The 22,877-nt window shown below is 40.9% G+C and overlaps 1 protein-coding gene across 1 annotated transcript in view; it reads left to right on the top strand.

The window, feature by feature from the left end:
• Positions 1-9,145: 9,145 nt before the first annotated feature.
• WDR41 (WD repeat domain 41) overlaps positions 9,146-22,877 on the top strand; it is a 47,000-nt gene continuing 33,268 nt past the window's right edge. Inside the window, exons 1-2 of the mRNA XM_069595362.1 lie at positions 9,146-9,500; positions 11,636-11,751. Coding sequence (XP_069451463.1) covers positions 9,450-9,500; positions 11,636-11,751 — 167 coding nt within the window. The 5' untranslated portion in view covers positions 9,146-9,449. The remainder of the gene's footprint in view (positions 9,501-11,635; positions 11,752-22,877) is intronic.

Here is a 22,877-nt window from a genome sequence, read left to right as displayed (position 1 = left end):
ATAAATGTGATATGCCACATTAATTGAATGATAAAAATCATACAATCATCTCAATAGATGCAGAAAAGCACTTGACATAATTCAACATTCTTTCATGATAAAAACTCTCAACAGTATCACAAAGTCCTAGCCCGAGCAACTAGGTAAGGAAAAAATAAAAGACATCCAGATTGGAAAGAAAAATAAAACCGTCAATACTCACAGACAACATGAAAACCCTAAAAACGCCACCAAAAATTATTAGAAATGGTAAATGAATACAGTCAAGCTGTAGGAAACAATCAATACACAAAAATCTGTTGTTTCTCTATACTTAACAATGAGTTAGTAGAAAGAGAAATTAAGAAACAATCCTATTTACATCATAACAAAAAGAATAAAATACCTAGTGATAAAATTTACCCAAAGAGGTGAAAGACCAATATACTGAAAACTATAAGACACCATTAAAAGAAACTGATGACAAAAATAAATGGAATGGCATTCTGTGCTCATGGTTTGGAAGACTTAACATTGTTAAAAAGTGTCCACATTACCTAAAGCAATCTATAGATTCAATGCAATTCCTATAAAATCCTAAAGACCTTTTTCATGGAAATAGAATAAAAAATTATAAAATGTATATGGAACCACAAAAGACTCTGAATAGCTAAAGTAACCCTGAAATAAAGAGCAAAGCTGAGGTATCACATGCCTTGATTTACATTTAAATTTCCTTCCCTGGTGGTCCAGTGGCTAAGACTCCATGCTCCCAATCCAGCGGGCCAGCGTTTGATTCCTGGTCAGGGAACTAGATCCCAGATGCTGCAACTAAGACTTGGTGCAGCCAAATAAATAAGTTAATATTATTAAAAGTAAAAATAAATAAATGGGATCTAATCAAAAGGTATAAGCTTTTTCACAGCAAAGGAAACATGAACAAAACTGAAAGGACAACCTATGGGAGAAAATATTTGCAAATGATGCAACTGACAAGGTATAAATATCCAAAATAAAAAATAGCTCTTACAACTCAATATCAGAAATAAATATACAGCCCAATCAAAACATATGCAGAATACCCAAGTAGACATTTCTCCAAAGAAGGCATTATTATTGTTTTCCAGCTGTGAAGTCCAGTCTGACTGCAACCCCATGGACTGTAGCACACCAGGCTTCCCTGTCCCAATCTATCTCCCAGAGTTTGCTCAAACTCATGCTCGTTGAATCAGTGATGCTGCCTAACCATCTCATCCTCTGCCACTCCCTTCTCCTTTTGCCCTCAAACTTTGCCAGCATCAGAGTTTTTTCCAGTGAATTGGCTCTTCATATCAGGTGGCCAAAGTATTGGAGTTTCAGCTTCCACATCACTCCTTCCAAGGAATATTCAGGGTTGATTTCCTTTAGGATTGATTGGTTTGATATCCATGCAGTCCAAGGGACTCTCAGGAGTCTTCTTCAGCACAATTCAAAAGCATCAGTTCCTCGGTACTTACCCTTCTAGATGCTCAACATCACTAATGATTCAGTTCAGTTCAGTCGCTCAGTCGTGTCCGACTCTGTGACCCCATGAATTGCAGCATGCCGGGCCTCCCTGTCCATAACCAACTCCCAGAGTTCACTCAAACTCATCAAGTTGGTGATGCCATCCAGCTATCTCATCCTCTGTCATCCCCTTCTCCACTTGCCCCCAATCCCTCCCAGCATCAGGGTCTTTTCCAATGAGTCAACTCTTCGCATGAGGTGGACAAAGTGTTGGAGTTTCAGCTTTAGCATCAGTCCTTCCAAAGAACACCCAGGGTTGATCTCCTTTAGAATGGACTGGTTGGATCTCCTTGCAGTCCAAGGGACTCTCAAGAGTCTTCTCCAACACCACAGTTCAAAAGCATCAATTCTTCGGCGCTCAGCTTTCTTTATAGTCCAACTCTCACATCCATACATGACTACTGGAAAAACCATAGCCTTGACTAGACGGACCTTTGTTGGCAAAGTAGTATCTCTGCTTTTCAATATTCTGTCTAGATTGGTCATAACTTTCCTTCCAAGGAGTAAGTGTCTTTTAATTTCATGGCTGCAGTCACCATCTGCAGTGATTTTGGAGCCCAAAAAAATAAAGTCTGACACTGTTTCCACTGTTTCCCCATCTGTTTCCCATGAAGTGATGGGACCAGATGCCATGATCTTAGTTTTCTGAATGTGGAGCTTTAAGCCAACTTTTTCACTCTCCTCTTTCACTTTCATCAAGAGGCTTTTTAGTTCCTCTTCACTTTCTGCCATAAGGTGGTGTCATCTGCATATCTGAGGTTATTGATATTTCTCCCGGCAATCTTGTTTGCAGCTGTGCTTCTTCCAGTCCAGCGTTTCTCATGATGTACTCTGCATATAAGTTAAATAATTTGACCAATGCAAATCAAAACTATAGTAAGGTTCACACCAGTCTGAATGGTTGTCATCAAAAAGTCTACAAATAATAAATGCTGGATAGTGTAGAGAAAAGGCAACATTTGTACACTTATGACTCTTTTTTAGAAAGTATATCTCTTCATTGGTATTCTCTAATGAGACAATGTCATCACAGTATCTTTTACTTCTTTAAGAATTATATCTTTATTTCTTTCAGCGTACTTATAAAGGCTGCTCTGTACTCCTTGTTAGATCCTATAGCTGGACTCCTTCACAGATAGTTTCTTTTACTTGCTTTTTATCCCCATGTATAGGACACACTTTCCTATTTCTTTGCATGTGCCACAACTTTTTTCTTGAACACTGATCTTTTTAGGTAATATACTATAGCAATATTGGCTACTTCAGTGGAGAAATAACTCCAAAAAGAATGAAGGGATGAAGCCAAAGCAAAAACAATACCCAGCTGTGGATGTGACTGGTGATAGAAACAAAGTCCGATGCTGTAAAGAGCAGTATTGCATAGGAACCTAGAATGTCAGGTCCATGAATCAAGGCAAATTGGAAGCGGTCAAACAAGAGATGGCAAGAGTGAACATCGACATTCTAGGAATCAGCGAACTAAAATGGACTGGAATGGGTGAATTTAACTCAGATGACCATTATATCTACTACTGTGGGCAGGAATCCCTCAGAAGAAATGGAGTAGCCATCATGGTCAACAAAAGAGTCTGAAGTGCAGTACTTGGATGCAATCTCAAAAATGACAGAATGATCTCTGTTCGTTTCCAAGGCAAACCATTCAATATCACCGAAATCCAAGCCTATGCCCTAACCAGTAACGCTGAAGAAGCTGAAGTTGAATGGTTCTATGAAGACCTACAAGACCTTTTAGAACTAACACCAGAAAAAAGATGTCCTTTTCATTATAGGGGACTGGAATGCAAAAGTAGGAATTCAAGAAACACCTGGAGTAACAGGAAAATTTGGCCTTGGAATACGGAATGAAGCAGGGCAAAGGCTAATAGAGTTTTGCCAAGAGAACACACTGGTCATAGCAAACACCCTATTCCAACAACACAAGAGAAGACTCTACACATGGACATCACCAGATGGTCAACACTGAAATCAGATTGATTATATTCTTTGCAGCCAAAGATGGAGAAGCTCTATACAGTCAGCAAAAATAAGACTGGGAGCTGACTGTGGCTCAGATCATGAGCTCCTTATTGCCAAATTCAGACTTAAATTGAAGAAAGTAGGGAAAACCACTAGGCCATCCAGGTATGACCTAAATCAAATCCCTTATGATTATACAGTGGAAGTGAGAAATAGATTTAAGGGGCTAGATCTGATAGAGTGCCTGATGAACTATGGACAGAGGTTCGTGACATTGTACAGGAGACAGGGATTAAGACCATCCCCATGGAAAAGAAATGCAAAAAACCAAAATGGCTGTCTGGGGAGACCTTACAGCCTTATAGCTGTGAAAAGAAGAGAAGCGAAAAGCAAAGGAGAAAAGGAAAGATATAAGCATCTGAATGCAGAGTTCCAAAGAATAGCAAGAAGAGATAAGAAAGCCTTCCTCAGCGATCAGTGCAAAGAAATAGAGGAAAAGAACACAATGGGAAAGACTAGAGATCTCTTCAAGAAAATTAGAGATACCAAGGGAACATTTCATGCAAAGATGGGCTCCATAAAGGACAGAAATGGTCTGGACCTAACAGAAGCAGAAGATATTAAGAAGAGGTGGCAAGAATACACAGAAGAACTGTACAAAAAAGATCTTCATGACCCAGATAATCACGATGGTGTGGTCACTCACCTAGAGCCAGACATCCTGGAAAGTGAAGTCAAGTGGGCCTTAGAAAGCATCACTAAGAATAAGGTTAGTGGAGGTGATGGAATTCCAGTGGAGTTATTTCAAATCCTGAAAGATGATGCTGTGTAAGTGCTGCACTCACTATGCCAGCAAATTTGGAAAACTCAGCCGTGGCCACAGGACTGGAAAAGGTCAGTTTTCATTCCAGTCCCAAAGAAAGGCAATGCCAAAGAATGCTCAAACTACCGCACAATTGCACTCATCTCACATGCTAGTAAAGGAATGCTCAAAATTCTCCAAGCCAGGCTTCAGCAATACGTGAACCAAGAACTTGCAGATGTTCAAGCTGGTTTTAGAAAAGGCAGAGAAACCAGAGATCAAATTGCCAGCATCCACTGGATCATCGAAAAAGCAAGAGAATTCCAGAAAAACATCTATTTCTGCTTTATTGACTATGTCAAAGCCTTTGACTGTTTGGATCACAATAAACTGTGGAAAATTCTGAAAGAGATGGGAATACCAGACCACCTGACCTGCCTCTTGAGAAACCTATATGCAGGTCAAGGAAGCAACAGTTAGAACTGGACAAGGAACAACAGACTGGTTCCAAATAGGAAGAGGAGTATGTCAAGGCTGTATATTGTCACCCTGCTTATTTAACTTATATGCAGAGTACATCATGAGAAATGCTGGGCTGGAAGAAACACAAGCTGGAATCAAGATTGCAGGGAGAAATATGAATAACCTCAGATATGCAGATGACACCACCCTTATGGCAGAAAGTGAAGAGGAACTAAAAAGCCTCTTGATGAAAATAAAAGAGGACAGTGAAAAAGTTGGCTTAAAGCTCCACATTCAGAAAACTAAGATCATGGCATCTGGTCCCATCATTTCATGGGAAATAGATGGGGAAACAGTGTCAGACTTTATTTTGGGGGGGCTCCAAAATCACTGCAGATGGTGACTGCAGCCATGAAATTAAAAGATGCTTACTCCTTGGAAGGGAAGTTATGACCAACCTAGATAGCATATTTAAAAGCAGAGACCTTACTTGGCCAACAAAGGTCTGTCTAGTCAAGGCTATGGTTTTTCCAGTAGTCATGTATGGATGTGAGAGTTGGACTATAAAGAAAGCTGAGCGCCGAAGAACTGATGCTTTTGAACTGTGGTGTTGGAGAAGACTCTTGAGGGTCCCTTGGACTGCAAGGAGATCCAGCCAGTCCATTCTAAAGGAGATCAGTCCTGGGTGTTCTTTGGAAGGACTGATGCTAAAGCTGAAACTCCAGTACTTTGTCCACCTCATGGGAAGAGTTGACTCATTGGGAAAGACTCTGATGCTGGGAGGGATTGGGGGCAGGAGGAGAAGGGGACGACAGAGGATGAGATGGCTGGATGGCATCACTGACTCGATGGATGTGAGTCTGAGTGAACTCTGGGTGTTGGTGATGGACAGGGAGGCCTCGAGTGCTGCAATTCATGGGGTCACAAAGAGTCGGACAAGACCGAGCAACTGAACGGAACTGAACAGCCTTGTACTCCCTTCTCAATTTTGAAGCTGTCAGTTGTTCCATGTAAGGTTTTAACTGTTGCTTCTTGATCTACATACAGGTTTCTTAGGAGAAGGGTAGGATAGTCTGCTATTCCTATCTCTTTGTTTTCCACATTTTGTTAGGATCCACACAGCCAAAGGCTTTAGCATAGTCAATGAAACAGAAGTAGATGTTTTCTGGAATTCCCTTGCTTTTTCTATGATGAAACAAATGTTGACAATTTGATATCTGGTTCCTCTGCCTTTTCTAAATCCAGCTTGTACATCCAGAATTTCTCAGTTCATGTACAGTTGAAGCCTGGCTTGAGGGATTTTGAGCATTACCTTGCTAGCATGTGAAATGAATCCAACTGTGGGTAGTTTGAACATTCTTTGGCATTGCCCTTCTTTGGGACTGATATTTTAATGATCTTTTAAAACCTCCAAATTTTGGGTTATTGATTTTATACATTCAAGTCCACTGACTTTTTTCTCTCTTCTGCTTTTCAGTTCATCCAGTGAGTTTTAAATTTTGATTACTGTTTTTTTAATTCTGCAATTTTCACTTGGTTCTTCCATTTTATATATTGCTACTTCTGTTGTTGTTTAGTTGCTAAGTAATGTCTGACTGTTTTGTGACTCCATGGGGTGTACCCTGTCAGGCTTTGTCCATGAGATTTTCCAGGCGAGAATACTGGAGTGGGCTGCCATTTCATTCTTCAGGGGATCTTCCCAACTCACGGATCCTCTCCTGCATTGTTGGCAGGCGGAGTCTCTGCACTGGGCCACCTGGGAAGCCCTTGCCGATCCCTTACTTTCTGTTGTAACATTTGTTTCAAGAGTGTCACCGTTGCCGTTTGAGCAGTTCTATAACAGCTGCTTGAAGTCATGTCAGACAATTCCAACATTTGTATCATCTTGTCATTGGCATCCTCAATTGTATTTTCCCATGTGAGCTTTTGTATTTCTTCATATGCCAAGTAATTTCAGATTGAATTTCACACCTTTGTATGTATTATACAAAGAACCTGTTTTAAGTCCTCTTGAGAACATTGGTATTTTTATTTTATTAAGTGATTAACCTGGCTAGTTCCGACCTTATGTGACTGTGGTTCCAACCTTGGTTCCATTTTAAAGTGTTAGCAGTGGTATTTGAATTTGTCCTCTTTGTGCCACCCAGTCATCAGCCTTGGGTCTGAGTGGGATTCTATGCGAGCTGAGTTCTCAGTGTCTCTGGTATGCTCGATAGAGCCACCGCGTTCAGGTGAGAGGAGTGGCCTCAGGAGTTAATATGGAATGCCCCGTGGCGTTGCCTCTTCCCACTGTGGTTTCAGTGTCTTCCGGTTCTTTGGGGATCTCTCTTTTGATCTCTGATTAGAAATCAGATGCTCCAGTTTTCTCTGAACTTTAAAGATTCTTATTCTGACTGTTCTAGCCATAAATAGAGGGCTTTTCCTACATTTTCCTCTGTCTATATGACTGCTTACTTCTAGATTTGAGGCTGCACTGGATATAGGCTGGGAGAGCAGTTGTTGTTTAATCACTAAGTTGTGCCTGACTCTTTGCAACCCCATGGACTGTAGCCTGCCAGGCTCCTCTGTCCATGGGTTACTCTGAATTGGTGTTGTTCTGAATTCTTTTTTCTACCATTGTTTTTTGATTCTCATACAGCTGCACTATCCAGGTTTTGTAGTGTTTACTTGGAAAGAAAAGGAGTTGTGTATTTAATCTGTCTTACCCCAAATTGGACCTCTATTATGTTTTGAAAGTTTATATTCTGAATTTACACTCTTTATCAGATAATTATTGCTGGAAGAGGGACAGCTTCTAGGGCCCAAGAGTGGACTCTTGTCTGACACTCAGAAATGAATTGTCTGAAGAGACATATGTGCTGACAAAGCAAGAGACTTTATTGGGAAGGGGTGCCTTACGGAGAAGGCAATGGCACCCCACTCCAGTACTCTTGCCTGGAAAATCCCATGGACGGAGGAGCCTGGTGGGCTGCAGTCCATGGGGTCGCTAAGAGTTGGGCGCGACGGAGCGACTTCACTTTCGCTTTTTACTTTCATGCATTGGAGAAGGAAATGGCAACCCACTCCAGTGTTCTTGCCTGGATAATCCCAGAGACAGTGGGCCCCCATCTATGGGGTCGCACAGAGTCGGGCACGGCTGAAGCGACTTAGCAGCAGCAGCAGCAGCAGCAGCAGCAGCAGCAGTCTTGTGGAGAACAGGAGTGTAAAGGAACCCAGGAGGACTGCTATGCCATGTGGCTTGGGGTCCCTGGTTTTCTGGTGATTGGATTAGTTTCTGGGCTGTCTCTGGCCCATCATTCTGACCTAGGGTCCTTCCTGGTGGCACACTCATTGCTCAACCAAGATCAATATCAGTGAAGAGGATTCTGGGAGGTCAGTAGGACAAGTCTCCTTTTGACCTTTCCCAAATGCTTCTAGTTGGTGGTGGCTTGTTAGTTCCATGTTCCTTACCAGGACTTCTTGTCCTAAAATAACTCATGTGAATAGTTACTATTTCACTAGTGAATAGTTACTATTTCAATGAAAGTGAAAGAGAAGAGTGAAAAAGCTGGCTTGAAACTCAACATTCAAGAAACTAAGATCATGGCATCCGGTTCCATCACTTCATGGCAAATAGATGGGGAAACAATGGAAACAGTGACTTTATTTTATTTTCTTGGGCTCCAGAATCACTGCAAATGGTTACTGCAGCCATGAAATTAAAAGACGCTTGCTCTTTGGAAGAAGAGTTATGACCAACCTAGACAGCATAGTAAAAAGCAGAGACATTACTTTGCCAACAAAGGTTCATCTAGTCAAAGCTATGGTTTTTCTAGCAGTCGTATATGCATGTGAGAGTTAGACCATAAAGAAAGCTGAGAGGCAAGGAATTGATGCTTTTGAACTGTGTTGTTGGAGAAGACTCTTAGAGTCTATTGAATAGTTCAAACAGTTTCTGTCAAGTACATTTGTTGTCTAGGTGGCAAGAGGAAGGCTTAGTAATTCCCACTCTTTCTGCTTTCCTGAGGTTTCTCTAGTATACTCTTATGAGATTCTTTCTCAGCTGCCCTAAAAGAAAGCAAAGGAGGAATCTGGACCGGAAGAGGAATCTAGATCAGAAGAGTATTCCTTAAGTTCTGGTGTATGCATATGCCACTGGACTAGTCCAGATGAAGGAGTTTAGGGAAGTACACCTTCTCCAGGCAGCTCTTTAGGAGACCGCGGGGAGGGGGAAAGATTTCCTGATCCCCAAGCCAAGTAAAAGATGCACAAGCCATCTAAAAAAGGAGGGTAGTAGTCTCGGCACGAACTTGCTCTGCCGGCTCCAGCTGCAGCGCCACGCACGTCCGCTAGGGGCCGCTCCAACAACCCAATCTGGGCGCGCAAACCGGGCGACGCCCCGCGCATGCTCACTGGGTGTAGCGTACGCCTCTGAACCTCTGCGGACACCCTAGCTTTAGACTGCTGCTCCCCTGGTGGCTACGCTAAAGCAAACCTCTAGCAGCTGGGTACGGCAGCTCTTTGGGGACAAAAGTGTTCCCTCTGGGGTGGGCTCCGCTTCGCGCTCACGGGTCTTTCGGGCAGACCTGAGCCGGCAGGTATCAGAGGGTGCGCTGTGCTGCTATCCGGGACCAGGAAGAGGCCGGGCTTGCGCGGAGTTGGGGTTGACCTGGGCCAGGGCCCGCGGGACGCCGTCGCTGCCCAGATGTTGCGATGGCTGATCGGGGGAGGCCGAGAACCACAGGGACTGGCCGAGGTAAATCCCGGGTGGACCCTGCCTGCCGCTGCAGTGGCCTAGCCTGCCCGAACTGTGGCTGCTGTCTGAGCCCGGCTCGCATCTGGAAGTGGGAGACCCTGCGGAGGCGGGGCCTGCGGGTTCCGAGGGCGAGGTCGGCGGGGGTGGGGGGCCCTTTCCCTGCGAGGTAGACCCCACTTCCAGGAGGTGTGGAGACGGAAACTGATGGAGTCCAACGACAGAATCAAGCACGCCCAACCAGTCTTCTGCCTACTTAAAGCAGTCTCATTCTAATTTTAAAAGCATCCAGTTTAGTAGAGAGTAAGACGGTGTGACTGCAGATTGACACTTGGTTTGTTTGATATTTTGTCACTTCCCAACATCAACTGATGCGTGCTCAGGGAATATGAAATTAATTTCATTAATTCTATAAAACCAAAAAAGATGTGATTATTTTTAAAATCAATAATTTGCTTAAAAGTTAAAATTATATTCGAATTATTTTGAGTTCCATAGTCACACTTTCTTCATTGGGCCTGAATAGCTGAATAGACTTAAATGTTGAGAATAAAGTAATTTTGGAACCTGGAAAGTATTGAGGTCTGGAATTTATTTCAAATGCTATTCAAGAATAGGATTCATGTTGAATTCTCTCTCTTTTTTATAGGAAATATTTTTGATTGTTAAAAAAAAAACTTTCGTTGTAAGCAGTCTTCTCCATTTTAACTTCCTCATATCTTTGCAGTTGAGGCTTATTATCATTGTCTTAAAAAGTATTTCTTATTTAAAATTGGGTTTATTACAGATAGGCTTAAATTCTAAAGATTGTGGAAGAATTGTGGAAAATTGACTAGTTTGCATGTGATATATATGACAGTTCCATTTTAACCCAATTCTTTTTTTAATCATAGAATTTTTTTAACTAATTCTGTCCTGTTTAGCAACCTTTCATTTGGAGGAAGTAGTGTACAGTTTTCAAACTTCTTGCGTTTTTCTCATCAAAACCACTGCTAGAAGGGCGATGGGATAAATGAAAAAAATTACTGCTTTGAGTTAATTTTTTTAAACATTAATGAGTGTTAAATTGTATATTTCTTCATGTAAAAGTACTTGTGTTTTGTAACTGCTGTGAATTCTGAACCAGTGATTTTTCGTTCATTGTGCAGGAACTTTGCACCTAGGCTTCTAATTTGAAGCAGTGTTTGACTACTGGGGTGGTTTTGCCCCTTAGAGGACCTTTGGCAATGTCCAGGGACATTTTTCATTGTCACTATTGAGAGGTTCAGGGAGAGGCTGGATTTCTATTGACAGGTAGTGTGTACAAGCCAGGAAGTAGGTGCAGCATTCTGAAATGCGCAGGAGAGCCCTCAACAAAAGAATTACCTGGTCCCAAATGTCAGTGTCGTCGTGTTTGAGAAGCTACAATTTAGAGGTTAAGGAAACTGGTTTTATCATGAAATAGTACTGGATTTGACTATAGGAAGGGAGTTGGTAAGATCTACCTTACAGAATTATTCAGTGAGTTATAAGCCATATGTGCCTTTATACAGTGTCTGGCATATGGACTGCCACTCATATACTTTCAAATAGAAATGAAGGTGTGTAGGCCTTAGGACTAAGCATCATACTGTGTAAATTTACCAATCATCTTTTTCAGTATTGTCCAAAGTTGAATTTATTGAATTCATTGACTATGAATTATTTCATTTTTCCTTTGTTCATTCAGCACATGTGTCGAGTGCCTGTAATGGGGTAGGCACTGTTTTAGTCTATGTTATATTTTACCCCTTTGACTTAAAGTTGTATTTCTGCCAAATTTTGAGAAACACCCATTTAAAAATATTGTGTTGGTTTGGCCCATTAGTTTTTTAGATCAGGTTTATTGAGGTGTAATTTCCATAAAACAAAATGCATCCTTTAAAATTTATTTTGACCTGAAAATATTTAAATTTATGATGTAGATTTGTGCTAAGAGAAATGTTTTATGTTAAATTGGCAGTTACTTAATATTAGGGGAAATAATATATAGTATTAGGATACCATATATTACAGTTTCTAAAATCTTGTGTTGTTAGATGTATATCATATAGTTTTATTCCAATATGATCTTTTATCATAAATCATTTTATGTTTTTTTCTGTTACCCCCATTACAAGAAATCTCCGTTACAGACAATAGGTGAAGAACAAACCCAGAACCCCTACACTGAACTGCTTGTACTGAAAGCTCATCGTGACATTGTACGGTATCTGGTACGGTTAGATGACTCCAGGTAAGCACCTCTAGTTACCCAATTGACTACTGTTTGGAAAGAGGGTTTTTTTTGGAATTTTACATTAAAAACAACTTCAGAATTAATCCAGCTTTTCTAAAAATTTTGGAACTGATCAGTAATAGCATTTAGTAGAAATTGACCTCAGTGGCTTGATGAAATATGTGTCTGAAGTCTTTTTGCTCAGAAGTTAGGGTATCATTTCTGGTGATTTGATGGTTATTTTTGCTTATTCAAAGTTTTGGGTTTCTTTTTTGTTATTGTTTTTGAGTACTCAACAAATACTCTTGTTAGTTTAAAGGAAATGTGTGACTTTAAAATGTTGGTGGGAGTTTTAACTGTATGTTAAGGTGAATCTAAAGAACCAACCCAGGTGGCATAGTGGTAAACAGTCCGCCTGCCACTGCAGGAGACACAAGACATGTGGGTTTGATCCCTGGGTTGGGAAAATCCCCTGGAGGAGGAAATGGCAACCCACTCCAGTATTCCTGCCTGGAAAATCCCATGGACAGAGGAGCCTGGCGGGCTGCAGTCCAGGGGGTCACAGAGTCAGACATGAGTGAGCGTGCATACACACACACCCCACATACACACAAAACGTTTAAATATCAGGTACCTCCCTGGAATGTACTATTTTCAGTAGAAGATTAGGAAAGTATTTAATCTGAATTTTTTGTTATTCAAATGTTTTTTTTTTTTATCACCAAAAACATTTTTTATTGGGTTATAGCTAGTTAGCAATGCTGTGACAGGTTCAGGTGAACAGTGAAGGGACTCAGCCACAGATATCCGTACATATCCGTGTATCCACTCTCCCCCACACCCCTTTCCATCCTGGCTGGTACATAACGTTGAGCAGAGTTCCATGTGCTATTCAGTAGGTTTTTGTTGTTATTCATTTTAAATATGGCAGTGTGTACATGACCTTCCCAAAGTCCTTAACTGTCGCTTCCCCCCAGCAACTGTGAGTTCATTTTCTAAGTCTGTGAGTCTCTTTCTGTTTTATAAGTTTGTGTTATTTCTTTTTAGATTGCACATGTAAGGGATGTCATAGGATACATCTCCTCTGCTTCCCTCAGTATGACACTCTCTAGGTCCATCCATGTTGCCGCACATGGCCTTCCTCCATCCTTTTTAATGGCTGAGTAATATTCCCCCCACTTCTCTCTCTCTATGTATATATGCACATATATATATTTATTTCTTTATCCATTCCTCTGTCAGTGGACATTTCTGTTGCTTCTGTGTCTTGGCCGTTGTAAACAGTGCTGCAGTGAACACTGGGGTGCGTGTATCTTTCAGGCCATGTTTTTCTCTGGGTATATCCCCAGGAGTGGGGTGTAGGGTCATTTGCTAGCTCCGTTTTTAGTTTTAAGGAACCTCCATACTGTTCTCCATAATGGCCTATACCAATTTACATTCTCACCAACATCGCAGGAGGGTTCCCTTCTCTCCACTTCCTTTCTGGCATTTGTTGTTTGTAGGTTTTTGATGATGGCCAGTCTGACCAGGTGTGAGGGGATAGCTCACTGTAGTTTTGATCTGCATTCCTCTAATAACTAGCAATTTTGAACATCTTTTCACGTGCCTAAAGGCCATCTGTTTGTCCTCTATAGAGAAATGTCTGTTTAGGTCTTCTGCCCAGTTTTTGAGTGGGTTGTTTGTTTTGATGCTGTTAAGTGTCATAAGCTGTTTATAAACCTTGGAGACCAATCCCTTCTCAGTCACATCATTTGCAAATGTTTTCTCTCAGTCTGTGGGATTTTTTTGTTTTGTTTTGTTTATTGTTTCATTGCTGTGAAAAAGCTTTTGAGTTTAAGTAGATCCCATTAGTTTATTTTTGCTTTTATTTCCAGTATTCTGAGAGATGTGTTAAAAATGATTTTGCTGTGATTTATGTCGGAGAGTGTTCTACCTATGTTTTCCTCTAAGAGTTTTATAATGTCCGATCTTGCATTTAGGTCTTTAATCCATTTTGCGCTTATCTGTGTGTGTGGAGTCAGGAAATGATCTAATTTCGTTCTTTTACATGTGGCTGTCCAGTTTCCCCAGCACCATTTGTTGAAGAGACTCTCTTTCCAGCATGGTGTAGTCTTGCACCCTTTGTCATAGATTGATTGATTAGGTGCACGGGAAAATGTTCCTTATTCTGTACTTCCTTGCTAGCATGTGTGATGTTGTGTTATATTTGCAAATAGAGAAGGTGTATAGGTCTTAGGACTGTAGATTTAGCTTGTTATTGATCTGTAGATCTGTTTTATTAAGCCTCTGTTCAACTATATGCTTATCCTTTGTAGCCTCTATCACAAATAACGATTACACAAGTAATTGTGTAACTGTATAATATTTATCTTTCTCTCTAGATAAGAGTGAGGGACTTTTTTTTTTTTCTTATTCTCCACAGTATCTTTAGTACCTGGCATGGTGCCTTACATGTAGCAGGTAACTAATAATTGTTAAATGAATGAATGACTCCCTCGACTAATAAGTGTACATGTTGCATGCCATCCGGAATCCCTAACCCCACTTCTCTTGTCTCTATCAGCTACTCCACTATCGTCTCTTAATTTTCTCTTTTGTCTTTGATACCACCTTTATTATTTTTCAACCATTTTGAACTCAGTGGGTGACTGCTGCTGTGATTATTTCCAGTTCTTAGTATCATTGCTGATGTCCTTTAACCTTGTCTTCTCCGCTTTCCTTCTGTCTTTGGTGTTTAGTTGATTGTCCCACATGCAGTGCAGTTCTGGCAATACCTGGAGTTGTGTTGAATTTTAAAGGTTAGGAGGACAGTCCTGATTAACAGTCCCTTCACCACAGTCATAGCTGCAGTCTCGGGTTCCCAGGCCACCTGCACTTCTGGCCAGTTAGCTACAAATTCTCACTATCCCCTCAGGTTTGATAATTCTCTAGAATGACTAACAGAACTCAGGAAAGCACTCTATTTATGATTACAGTTTTTAAAAAATTAATTAATTTTAACTGGAGGCTAATTACTTTACAGTATTGTAGTAGTTTTTTGCCATACGTTGATGTGAATCAACCATGGGTGTACATGTGTCCCCCATCCTGAGCCCCCTCTCAACTCCCTCCCCATCCCATCCCTCAGGGTTGTCCCAGTTCACCAGCTCTGAGTGCCCTGTTTGCATCAAATTCATGCATCGAGTTTGGACTGGTGATCTATTTCATATATGTAATATACATGTTTCAGTGCTATTCTGTCAAATCATCCCAGCCTCGCCCTCTCCCACAGAGTCCAAAAGACTGTTCTATACATCTGTGTCTCTTTTGCTCTCTTGCATACAGGGTTATCATTACCATCTTTCTAAATTCCATATGTATGCGTTAGTATACTGTATTGGTGTTTTTCCTTCTGACTTACTTCACTCTGTATAATAGGCTCCAGTTTCATCCACCTCATTAGAACTGATTCAAATGCATTCTTTTTCATGGCTGAGTAATATTCCATTCTGTATATGTACCACAGCTTTCTTATCCATTCATCTGCTGATGGACATCTAGGTTGCTTCCATGTGCTGGCTATTATAAACAGTGCTGCGATGAACACTGGGGTACACGTGTCTCTTTCAATTCTGGTTTCCTCGGTGTGTATGCCCAGCAGTGGGATTGCTGAATCTTATGGCAGTTCTATTTCCAGTTGTTTAAGGAATCTCCACTCTGTTCTCCATAGTGACTGTACTAGTTTATATTCCCACCAACAGTGTAAGAGGGTTCCCTTTTCTCCACACCCTCTCCAGCATTTATTGTTTTTAGACTTTTTGATAGCAGCCATTCTTACTGGCATGAGATGGTACCTCATTGTGGTTTTGATTTGAATTTCTCTGATAATGAGTGATGTTGAACATCTTTCTATGTTTGTTAACCATCTGTATTATTATAAAGGATATGGTCAGGGCTAGCCAAATGAAGAGATACAAAGAGTAAGGTCTAGAAGGATACCATCTATTTTGTGTCCTCAGGACACATCCCCCTTTCAGTGTATCAGTGTGCATCACCAGTGAGGAAGCTCCCTCAGACTTTGGGTGTCCAGAATTTTATTGGGGTTTTATTACATGGGAATGATTATCTCACTTATTTGCCACATGACTGAACTCAGTTTCCAGTCCTTCTCTACCTGTTGTCCCTTCCCTGAGCCCCCAGGTTGGGAGGTCAGGATGATATCCCGTGGCTCAATTACAAACCATGGCCAAGTCCAGCCAAATTATTGTAGGAGCACATGGTCCTCAGATTTTTAAGATTTCACATCGATTGCTATCCTTCAACCAGAGAAGGCAGTGGCACCCCACTCCAGTACTCTTGCCTGGAAAATCCCATGGACAGAGGGGCCTGGTGGCTGCAGTCCATGGGGTCGCTAAGAGCGACTTCACTTGCACTTTTCCCTTTCATGCATTGGAGAAGGAATTGGCAACCCACTCCGGTGTTCTTGCCTGGAGAGTCCCAGGGATGAGGGAGCCTGGTGGGCTGCTGTCTATGGGGTTGCACAGAGTCGGACACGACTGAAGCAACGCAGCAGCAGCAGCAGCAGCAGCAGCAGCAGCAGCAGGTATGCTTCAAAATGTCTTCTTGACTGTTCTTATTACATAGTTTGAAGAATTTGAAGAAAAGGCCATCTTGTAGAATAAGGATCATTGTACAGATACTGATATTTGATTGCATTTTCCCAGTGTGGTGCTTGTGTGAAGGCTAAGTCTCTTTAGTTGTGCCTGACTCTGTGACCCAATGGACTGTAGCCCACCAGGCTCCTCAGTCTATGGGATTCTCCAGGCAAGAATACTGAAGTGCGTTGTCATGCCCTTATCAGGGGATCTTTCTGACCCAGGGATTGAACCCGCATGTTGGCAGGCAGGTTCTTTACCACTTGTGTATACTTCAGTTATTCAGTGATGTAGTAACTGTTTTGTCAATAGTACAGAGCTATAGAAGAGAATATCAGTTATCTATTGCCATTGTCAAATATCAGCCCAAGCAGTGACTACAGCCATGAAATTAAAAGATGTGTGCTCCTTGGAAGAAAAGCTATGACAAACCTAGATAGTGTGCTAAAAAGCAGAGGCATCACTTTGCCAACAAAGGTCCATATGGTCAAAGCTATGGTTTTTCCTGTAGTCATGTATGGATGTGAGTTGGACCATAAAGAAGGCTGAGTGCCAAAGAATTGATGCTTTTGAACTGTGGTGCTGGAGAAGACTCTTGAGAGTCACTTGGACTGTAAGGAGGTCAAACCAGTCAATCCTAAAGGAAATCAACCCTGAATACTCATTAGAAGGACTGATGCCGAAGCTCCACATGATGTGAAGAGCCAACTCATTGGAAAAGACTCAGATGCTAGGAAGATTGAGGGCAGGAGAAGTGGGTGGCAGGGGTTGAGATGGTTGGATGGCATCACCAACTCAGTGGACATGAGTTTGAGCAAGCTCTGGGAGATGGTGAAGGACAAGGAAGCCTGGCATGCTACAGTCCATGGGGTTGCAAAAATTGTGCACGACTGAGCATCTGAACAACAGCAACGAAAGCAAACAGTTTATTTCACTATTCTATAGGGTGACATTTGGGTAGGCTCAGGTTGATGGGTTCTGTTGTCTGTGCCAGGATCAGCTGATCTTGTTTAGGTTCATGTGTGTTTATGTGGTCGCCTGGTGGACTGGTTGGGGTTGGCAGGTTTACAGTGGTCTCAGCTGGGATGACTGGGGATCTCTCCACGTGGTTGCTTGAGTGCTGTTTCAATAGGAATGGGATTTAAATACTGGTAAAAGGGCAAGCCCCAGTGTAAATCTCTTCAAGTCTATTTTCAGTATGTTTGCTGCTGTTTCATTGGTTAAAGCAAGTCAGAAGCTGGCATGAATTTAGTCGGTTGATAAATGAACTCTGTCTCTTGATGGGAGAAGCAACTAAACCCTATTGCAGAAGGTGGCAGATGGAGGGAGGGAGATTGTTGGTCATGTTTATTGTATGCCACAGTGAATCTAAATGTCTTGAATAGATTTTTTTAAAAGGCCAACTTTTGGCTTTTGCAATCAGGTAAACATATTACTATATGAACTACATTTAATTCTTTGTCTCCAAGTCATGACTATGTCAGAATTTGCATATAATTAGGTATGAAGTTTTTCACTCAGTTGCCGACTTGAAGAACTTTTTATCTCTTTTGTTAGAAAAAATTTAATTCTGTAGTGTACTTTAAAAAAACCTGAAAGAGTCATTATTGGTAAGAAGTACATAAAAAATACACAGATGACGTAACTGTTATAAACAGAGGAGCGCAGTGTTTTCATTCTTAATGTAATAGTTTAGATAGCTCAGATATAGCTTTACCATTACATATGTACATTATTTATGCATTGTCAAATTACAGAAATACCTTTCCAGTTTTTAAATAGTATATCATTATTCCTTTTATGTTTTTATTTAGTTTTTATGGACATCACATTCTGGATTTTTGGTCAACTGTTGTAATACAGGTTTCACGCTTCAGGTCTTTAGATAATATCATTTTATTGAGAATTTTGCAGAAGGATTTTCTTGTTTTCTCGGTGGCTCAGCTAAAACCAGTGAGTGGAAAATTTTCTTAGATTGGTTTTTGAAGATACCAAATAAATCCTGTATAACCTAACAGACAGCTGCCTTTTCTTTTCTTCTTTAGTATTTTTTGAACATGAAGTGAGGGTCATATTGATTGGGAGATCACTAAAGAAGGCTAAGCCTCAGCAAGAGTCTTCCAAAAAATGGACTGTGCTAAAATTGCATGTAATACTCTAGCATTTGACACATTAAACCAAACTGAGTTCATAACACATTTTAAGAATAGTTTTCTCTGTTGCTCATTTGACCATCCCTTGCTTCTCCAGGAAACAGACAAGGTTATGCAGGATGGTGATCATGACTGGAAAAGAATCAGATGACCCATGAAATGCCAGGCTGGAGGCCAGAGTATACCCCTAGGGTGACTGTGAAGCTGTACATTCACGGGGATTTAGACAAACAGTACAGTTTGATAATTCACTAACAGTGAACGATATGTTACACCTTTAAGAAAATATTCTAAAGCTAAGAATATCTTTCTAAAGATATTCTTAGTTTCTTTCTAAAACTAAGAATAACATTTAGAGAATAGAAATCAGTAGTCAAGACCATTTCAGTTCAGTTCAGTTCAGTCGCTCAGTCATGTCGACTCTTTGCGACCCCATGATTCGCAGCACGCCAGGCCTCCCTGTCCATCACCAACTCCCAGAGTTCACTCAGACTCACATCCATTGAGTCCGTGATGCCATCCAGCCATCTCATCCTCTGTCGTCCCCTTCTTCTCCTGCCCCAAATCCCTCCCAGCATCAGAGTCTTTTCCAATGAGTCAACTCTTCGCATGAGGTGGCCAAAGTACTGGAGTTTCAGCTTTAGCATCATTCCAAAGAACATCCCAGATCTCCTTCAGAATGGACTGGTTGGCTCTCTTTGCAGTCCAAGGGACTCTCAAGAGTCTTCTCCAACACCACAGTTCAAAAGCATCAATTCTTCAGCGCTCAGCTTTCTTCACAGTCCAACTCTCACATCCATACATGACCACAGGAAAAACCAGCCTTGACTAGACGGACGTTAGTCAGTGAAGACCATTTAGATCCTCCTAATACCTCAGTTCCCTGGGAAGTAGACAATAAAATGGAGTTAAGCATGAAAAAGGATTGTTAGAAATACGAAAGGAAAGGGAAAAAGCAGGATTGGACTAGGGGAGCCATCTCAAACTGTGATGGTGATTTGACCAAGTCTCTGTAAGCCCAGTGTGGAGCTCTGGAGGAAAGAATGCTCTTCAGATGGTCCTGCTTTAGGGAAATGACGAGGACTGTTTAACCTGCATTGCTTGGACACTGGCTGAGGGTCGTCCAGAGATGTGCCCTGGCTTCCGCCACCTTGCTTATGTCCCAGGCACTGGGTGCCAGCTGAGATAGTTTGCATGCGTGCTTAGTCGCTCCAGTCTTGTCAGACTCTCTGCGACCCTGTGGACCATCACCTGCCAGACTCCTCTGTCCATGGGATTCTCCAGGCAAGAATACTGGAGTGGGTTGCCATTTCCTTCTCCAAAGAGATAGTTTGAAAGCTGAAATGGACTCTTGAAGTCAACAGCTGGAGGCAGATTAGCCACATTCCTCATAACTGGGCATAGTCCTGTCTTGAAGGGGTATCTGCAAGTCAAGATCTATACTGCCTTTCTATACAAACTCTTATCTTGAGATCAGTAATGTTTGATGAGAGGGCATTTTCTTTATAGAAGGATTCAAGCTAGGAAGAATCATAGAATTGAACTCTTATTTTGCCATCTCTAATAGAATAACAAATTTAGGCAATGCTTATTGATAGCTGTTAACATCACAAATACGTATACACAGACAAAAGATTGCCAGAAATTGTATTTCCTGTTGGGGAATATAAACTCCTTATGAAGTAGTCTTACCAAATGGTCAAATTTAAATACGATTAAGTCTCTAGATGTCTCAGTTTACTAGAAACACAAGGGACACAGAAGCATATAAAATGGTAACACAAGAAAGTAGCCAACAAAATCCAGACTCTGAGAACTCTGAAGACAAACGCTTAACTACAAGGAAAAAAATATATGAAGAAAGAATCAATAAAATAAGAGAGACTAGAGATGTAACAGTCAGTTGCAGGATATGAACCTTATTCATGGACTGTATCGTCCATGGGGTCGCAAAGAGTTGGACATGACTGAGTGTCCCACTTTCACTTTTCACTAGATCTTCTAATATAGTTAAAAAGCATTGTGAGACAAATTTGATTACATTGTGGTGATGTTAAGGAGTTAAATGTTAACTTATTTGTGATGTAAGTATGTATTGAAGTATTTATTGATGAAATGAAATACGGGATTTGCATCAAAAGAAACTGCAGGAGGGCGGGTATTGACTGTGGTACAGATGAAACAATATTAGTCACAAGTTGATAATTATTGAAGACGTGATGAGTACCTGGAGATTTTTGTTATACTGTTCTGTTTCTGTTATATGTATTTAAATTCTTCATAATGAACAGTTTTAAATGATGTATATTTTATATAGAGGGGAAAACCCTCCAATTTAAAAGGTATTTTTGTTTCAGTATATTTTTTATTGGGTATTATTAGAAGTAGGAATCACACATAGACATGAACCCATCAGCTTAATAGCTGGATTACTAGCTGCATTCCAGCTAGCAAAAAGCTGGATTAAAGGATGTAGCTTTGATATACAACCACAGTGGGTTTCCTAATTTTCACCCTGAGTTATGTAGACTTATTCACTGAATTGCTGGTACAGCTGGACATTTGTAAGCTTCCCACTCAGATGTAAGTTTACCTCAAAAGTAAGAGCAAGCCAGACTGTTCCCTTGCTGTGCAGTGCTGTGCTTAGTTGCTCAGTCGTGTCCGACTCTGACTGCATGGCCTGCAGCCCGCCAGGCTCCTCTGTGCATGGGATTCTCCAGGCAAGAGTCCTGGAGTAGGTTGCCAGGCCCTCCTTGTTCCCTCGCTATGAACAGACAAATCTCAGAGAGCCCAGAAGGGTCTGATCTGAGCATACTCAATGAGTTCTTTAAACTTACTTATTACTCAGTGGGACAGAGAGGCCAAGGCTATTTCTGTAGTAAAAGTTCCTTCCAGAGAAGGCAATGGAGCCTGGTAGGCTGTAGTCCTTGGGGTTGCGAAGAGTCGGACACAGCTGAGCGACTTCACTTCCACTTTTCACTTTCATGCGTTGCAGAAGGAACTGGCAGCCCACTCCAGTGTTCTTGCCTGGAGAATCCCAGGGACGGGGGAGCCTGGTGGGTTGCCGTCTGTGGGGTTGCACAGAGTCGGACACGACTGAAGTGACTTAGCAGCAGCAGCAAAGTTCCTTCACAGGTATTTGAGTTCAGAAAGATGTAGTTTCCCACCAATTTAAGTCACACAGATTTTTTTGTATTCTAATACCTATAAACTTGATGTCATTTAACTTTGTGATTTGGGGGAGACAAAAGCTTATCAAAGATTTTACCTTTGCAGATAACTGTGGGAACTAAAGATTTTTCCATCTTTATTCTGTTTGTGAGACGTTCATATTAGCATTGTGTTAAATAAATACGTGCTTGTGCTTAGTTGCTCAATCATGTCCGACTCCTTGTGTTACTTAGTCAAGGGAAAAATTTTCTGATGCTAGAGTAGATCATGAAAGAGTCAGCAACATAAATATCTATGGTTCCTGAAAATGCTCTGAAGTTGCCTTCAGCTTCTCTTACAAGTTTCTGTCTACAAACTTCTCTAATTTTCTTCAAGAAATTCTAGCATCAAGGTAAGTAAAAGTTTATTTTAAAGGAAATTTTTATTATTTTTTATTTTTGTCTAGTTTCTGATATTAGCATTTTTCAACTTTATTATAAAAACTATATACTATTTTAGTTGCATTATGATTAGAAAGTACTTGTGAATTTGTTGGAAAGGGACTTCTGCATTGTCATAATAATACTCTATTTTTATTTTTCCAGGACTTTATGGTTATGTAAATATTGAATACAAGAAAGTTTAGGTTTATGGCTTATCTTTTTTTATATCCTTTAAGGTTATGTTTGAATCTGTAGCACCTTTGATTTAGTTAAAATAAATTGTCCTGAATAAGAACTATTATATAAGCACTTAAGTGATGGCTATAGGAATTGCTTGCGGTAATACTTTATTTTATACAAATCTTTGTGAACCATTGCTGTACTTTCAGCCACAGTTGGCAAGAATGAGAATACTTTTGCTGAGCTATCCAAAGGAAGGTGTTTACAGGAACTGATTCCTATAAATTGAAATAATCATAACAGAATTCTCAGTGGACTAATAATTTGGACCCTGTCAAAGCATTCCATCATACTGCAGACTGTGAGCCCTTCAAAGACAAAAACTTAGCTCATTGATCTTTACTTTCAGGATCAAGCATATAAATATATAGAATTAATGCTTAATGTATAGTTAAAGCTTACTAAAGATTTCTAGAATAAGCAAATCATTCTTCAGTTCAGTTCAGTCGCTCAGTCGTGTCCAACTCTTTGCAACCCCATGAACATGCCAGGCCTCGCTGTCCATCACCAACTTCCGGAGTTCA

This window comes from Ovis canadensis, chromosome 7, assembly GCF_042477335.2.
Source record: "Ovis canadensis isolate MfBH-ARS-UI-01 breed Bighorn chromosome 7, ARS-UI_OviCan_v2, whole genome shotgun sequence".
Taxonomy (NCBI): Eukaryota; Metazoa; Chordata; class Mammalia; order Artiodactyla; family Bovidae; genus Ovis; species Ovis canadensis.
This window is presented reverse-complemented; position numbering and strand designations above follow the sequence as displayed.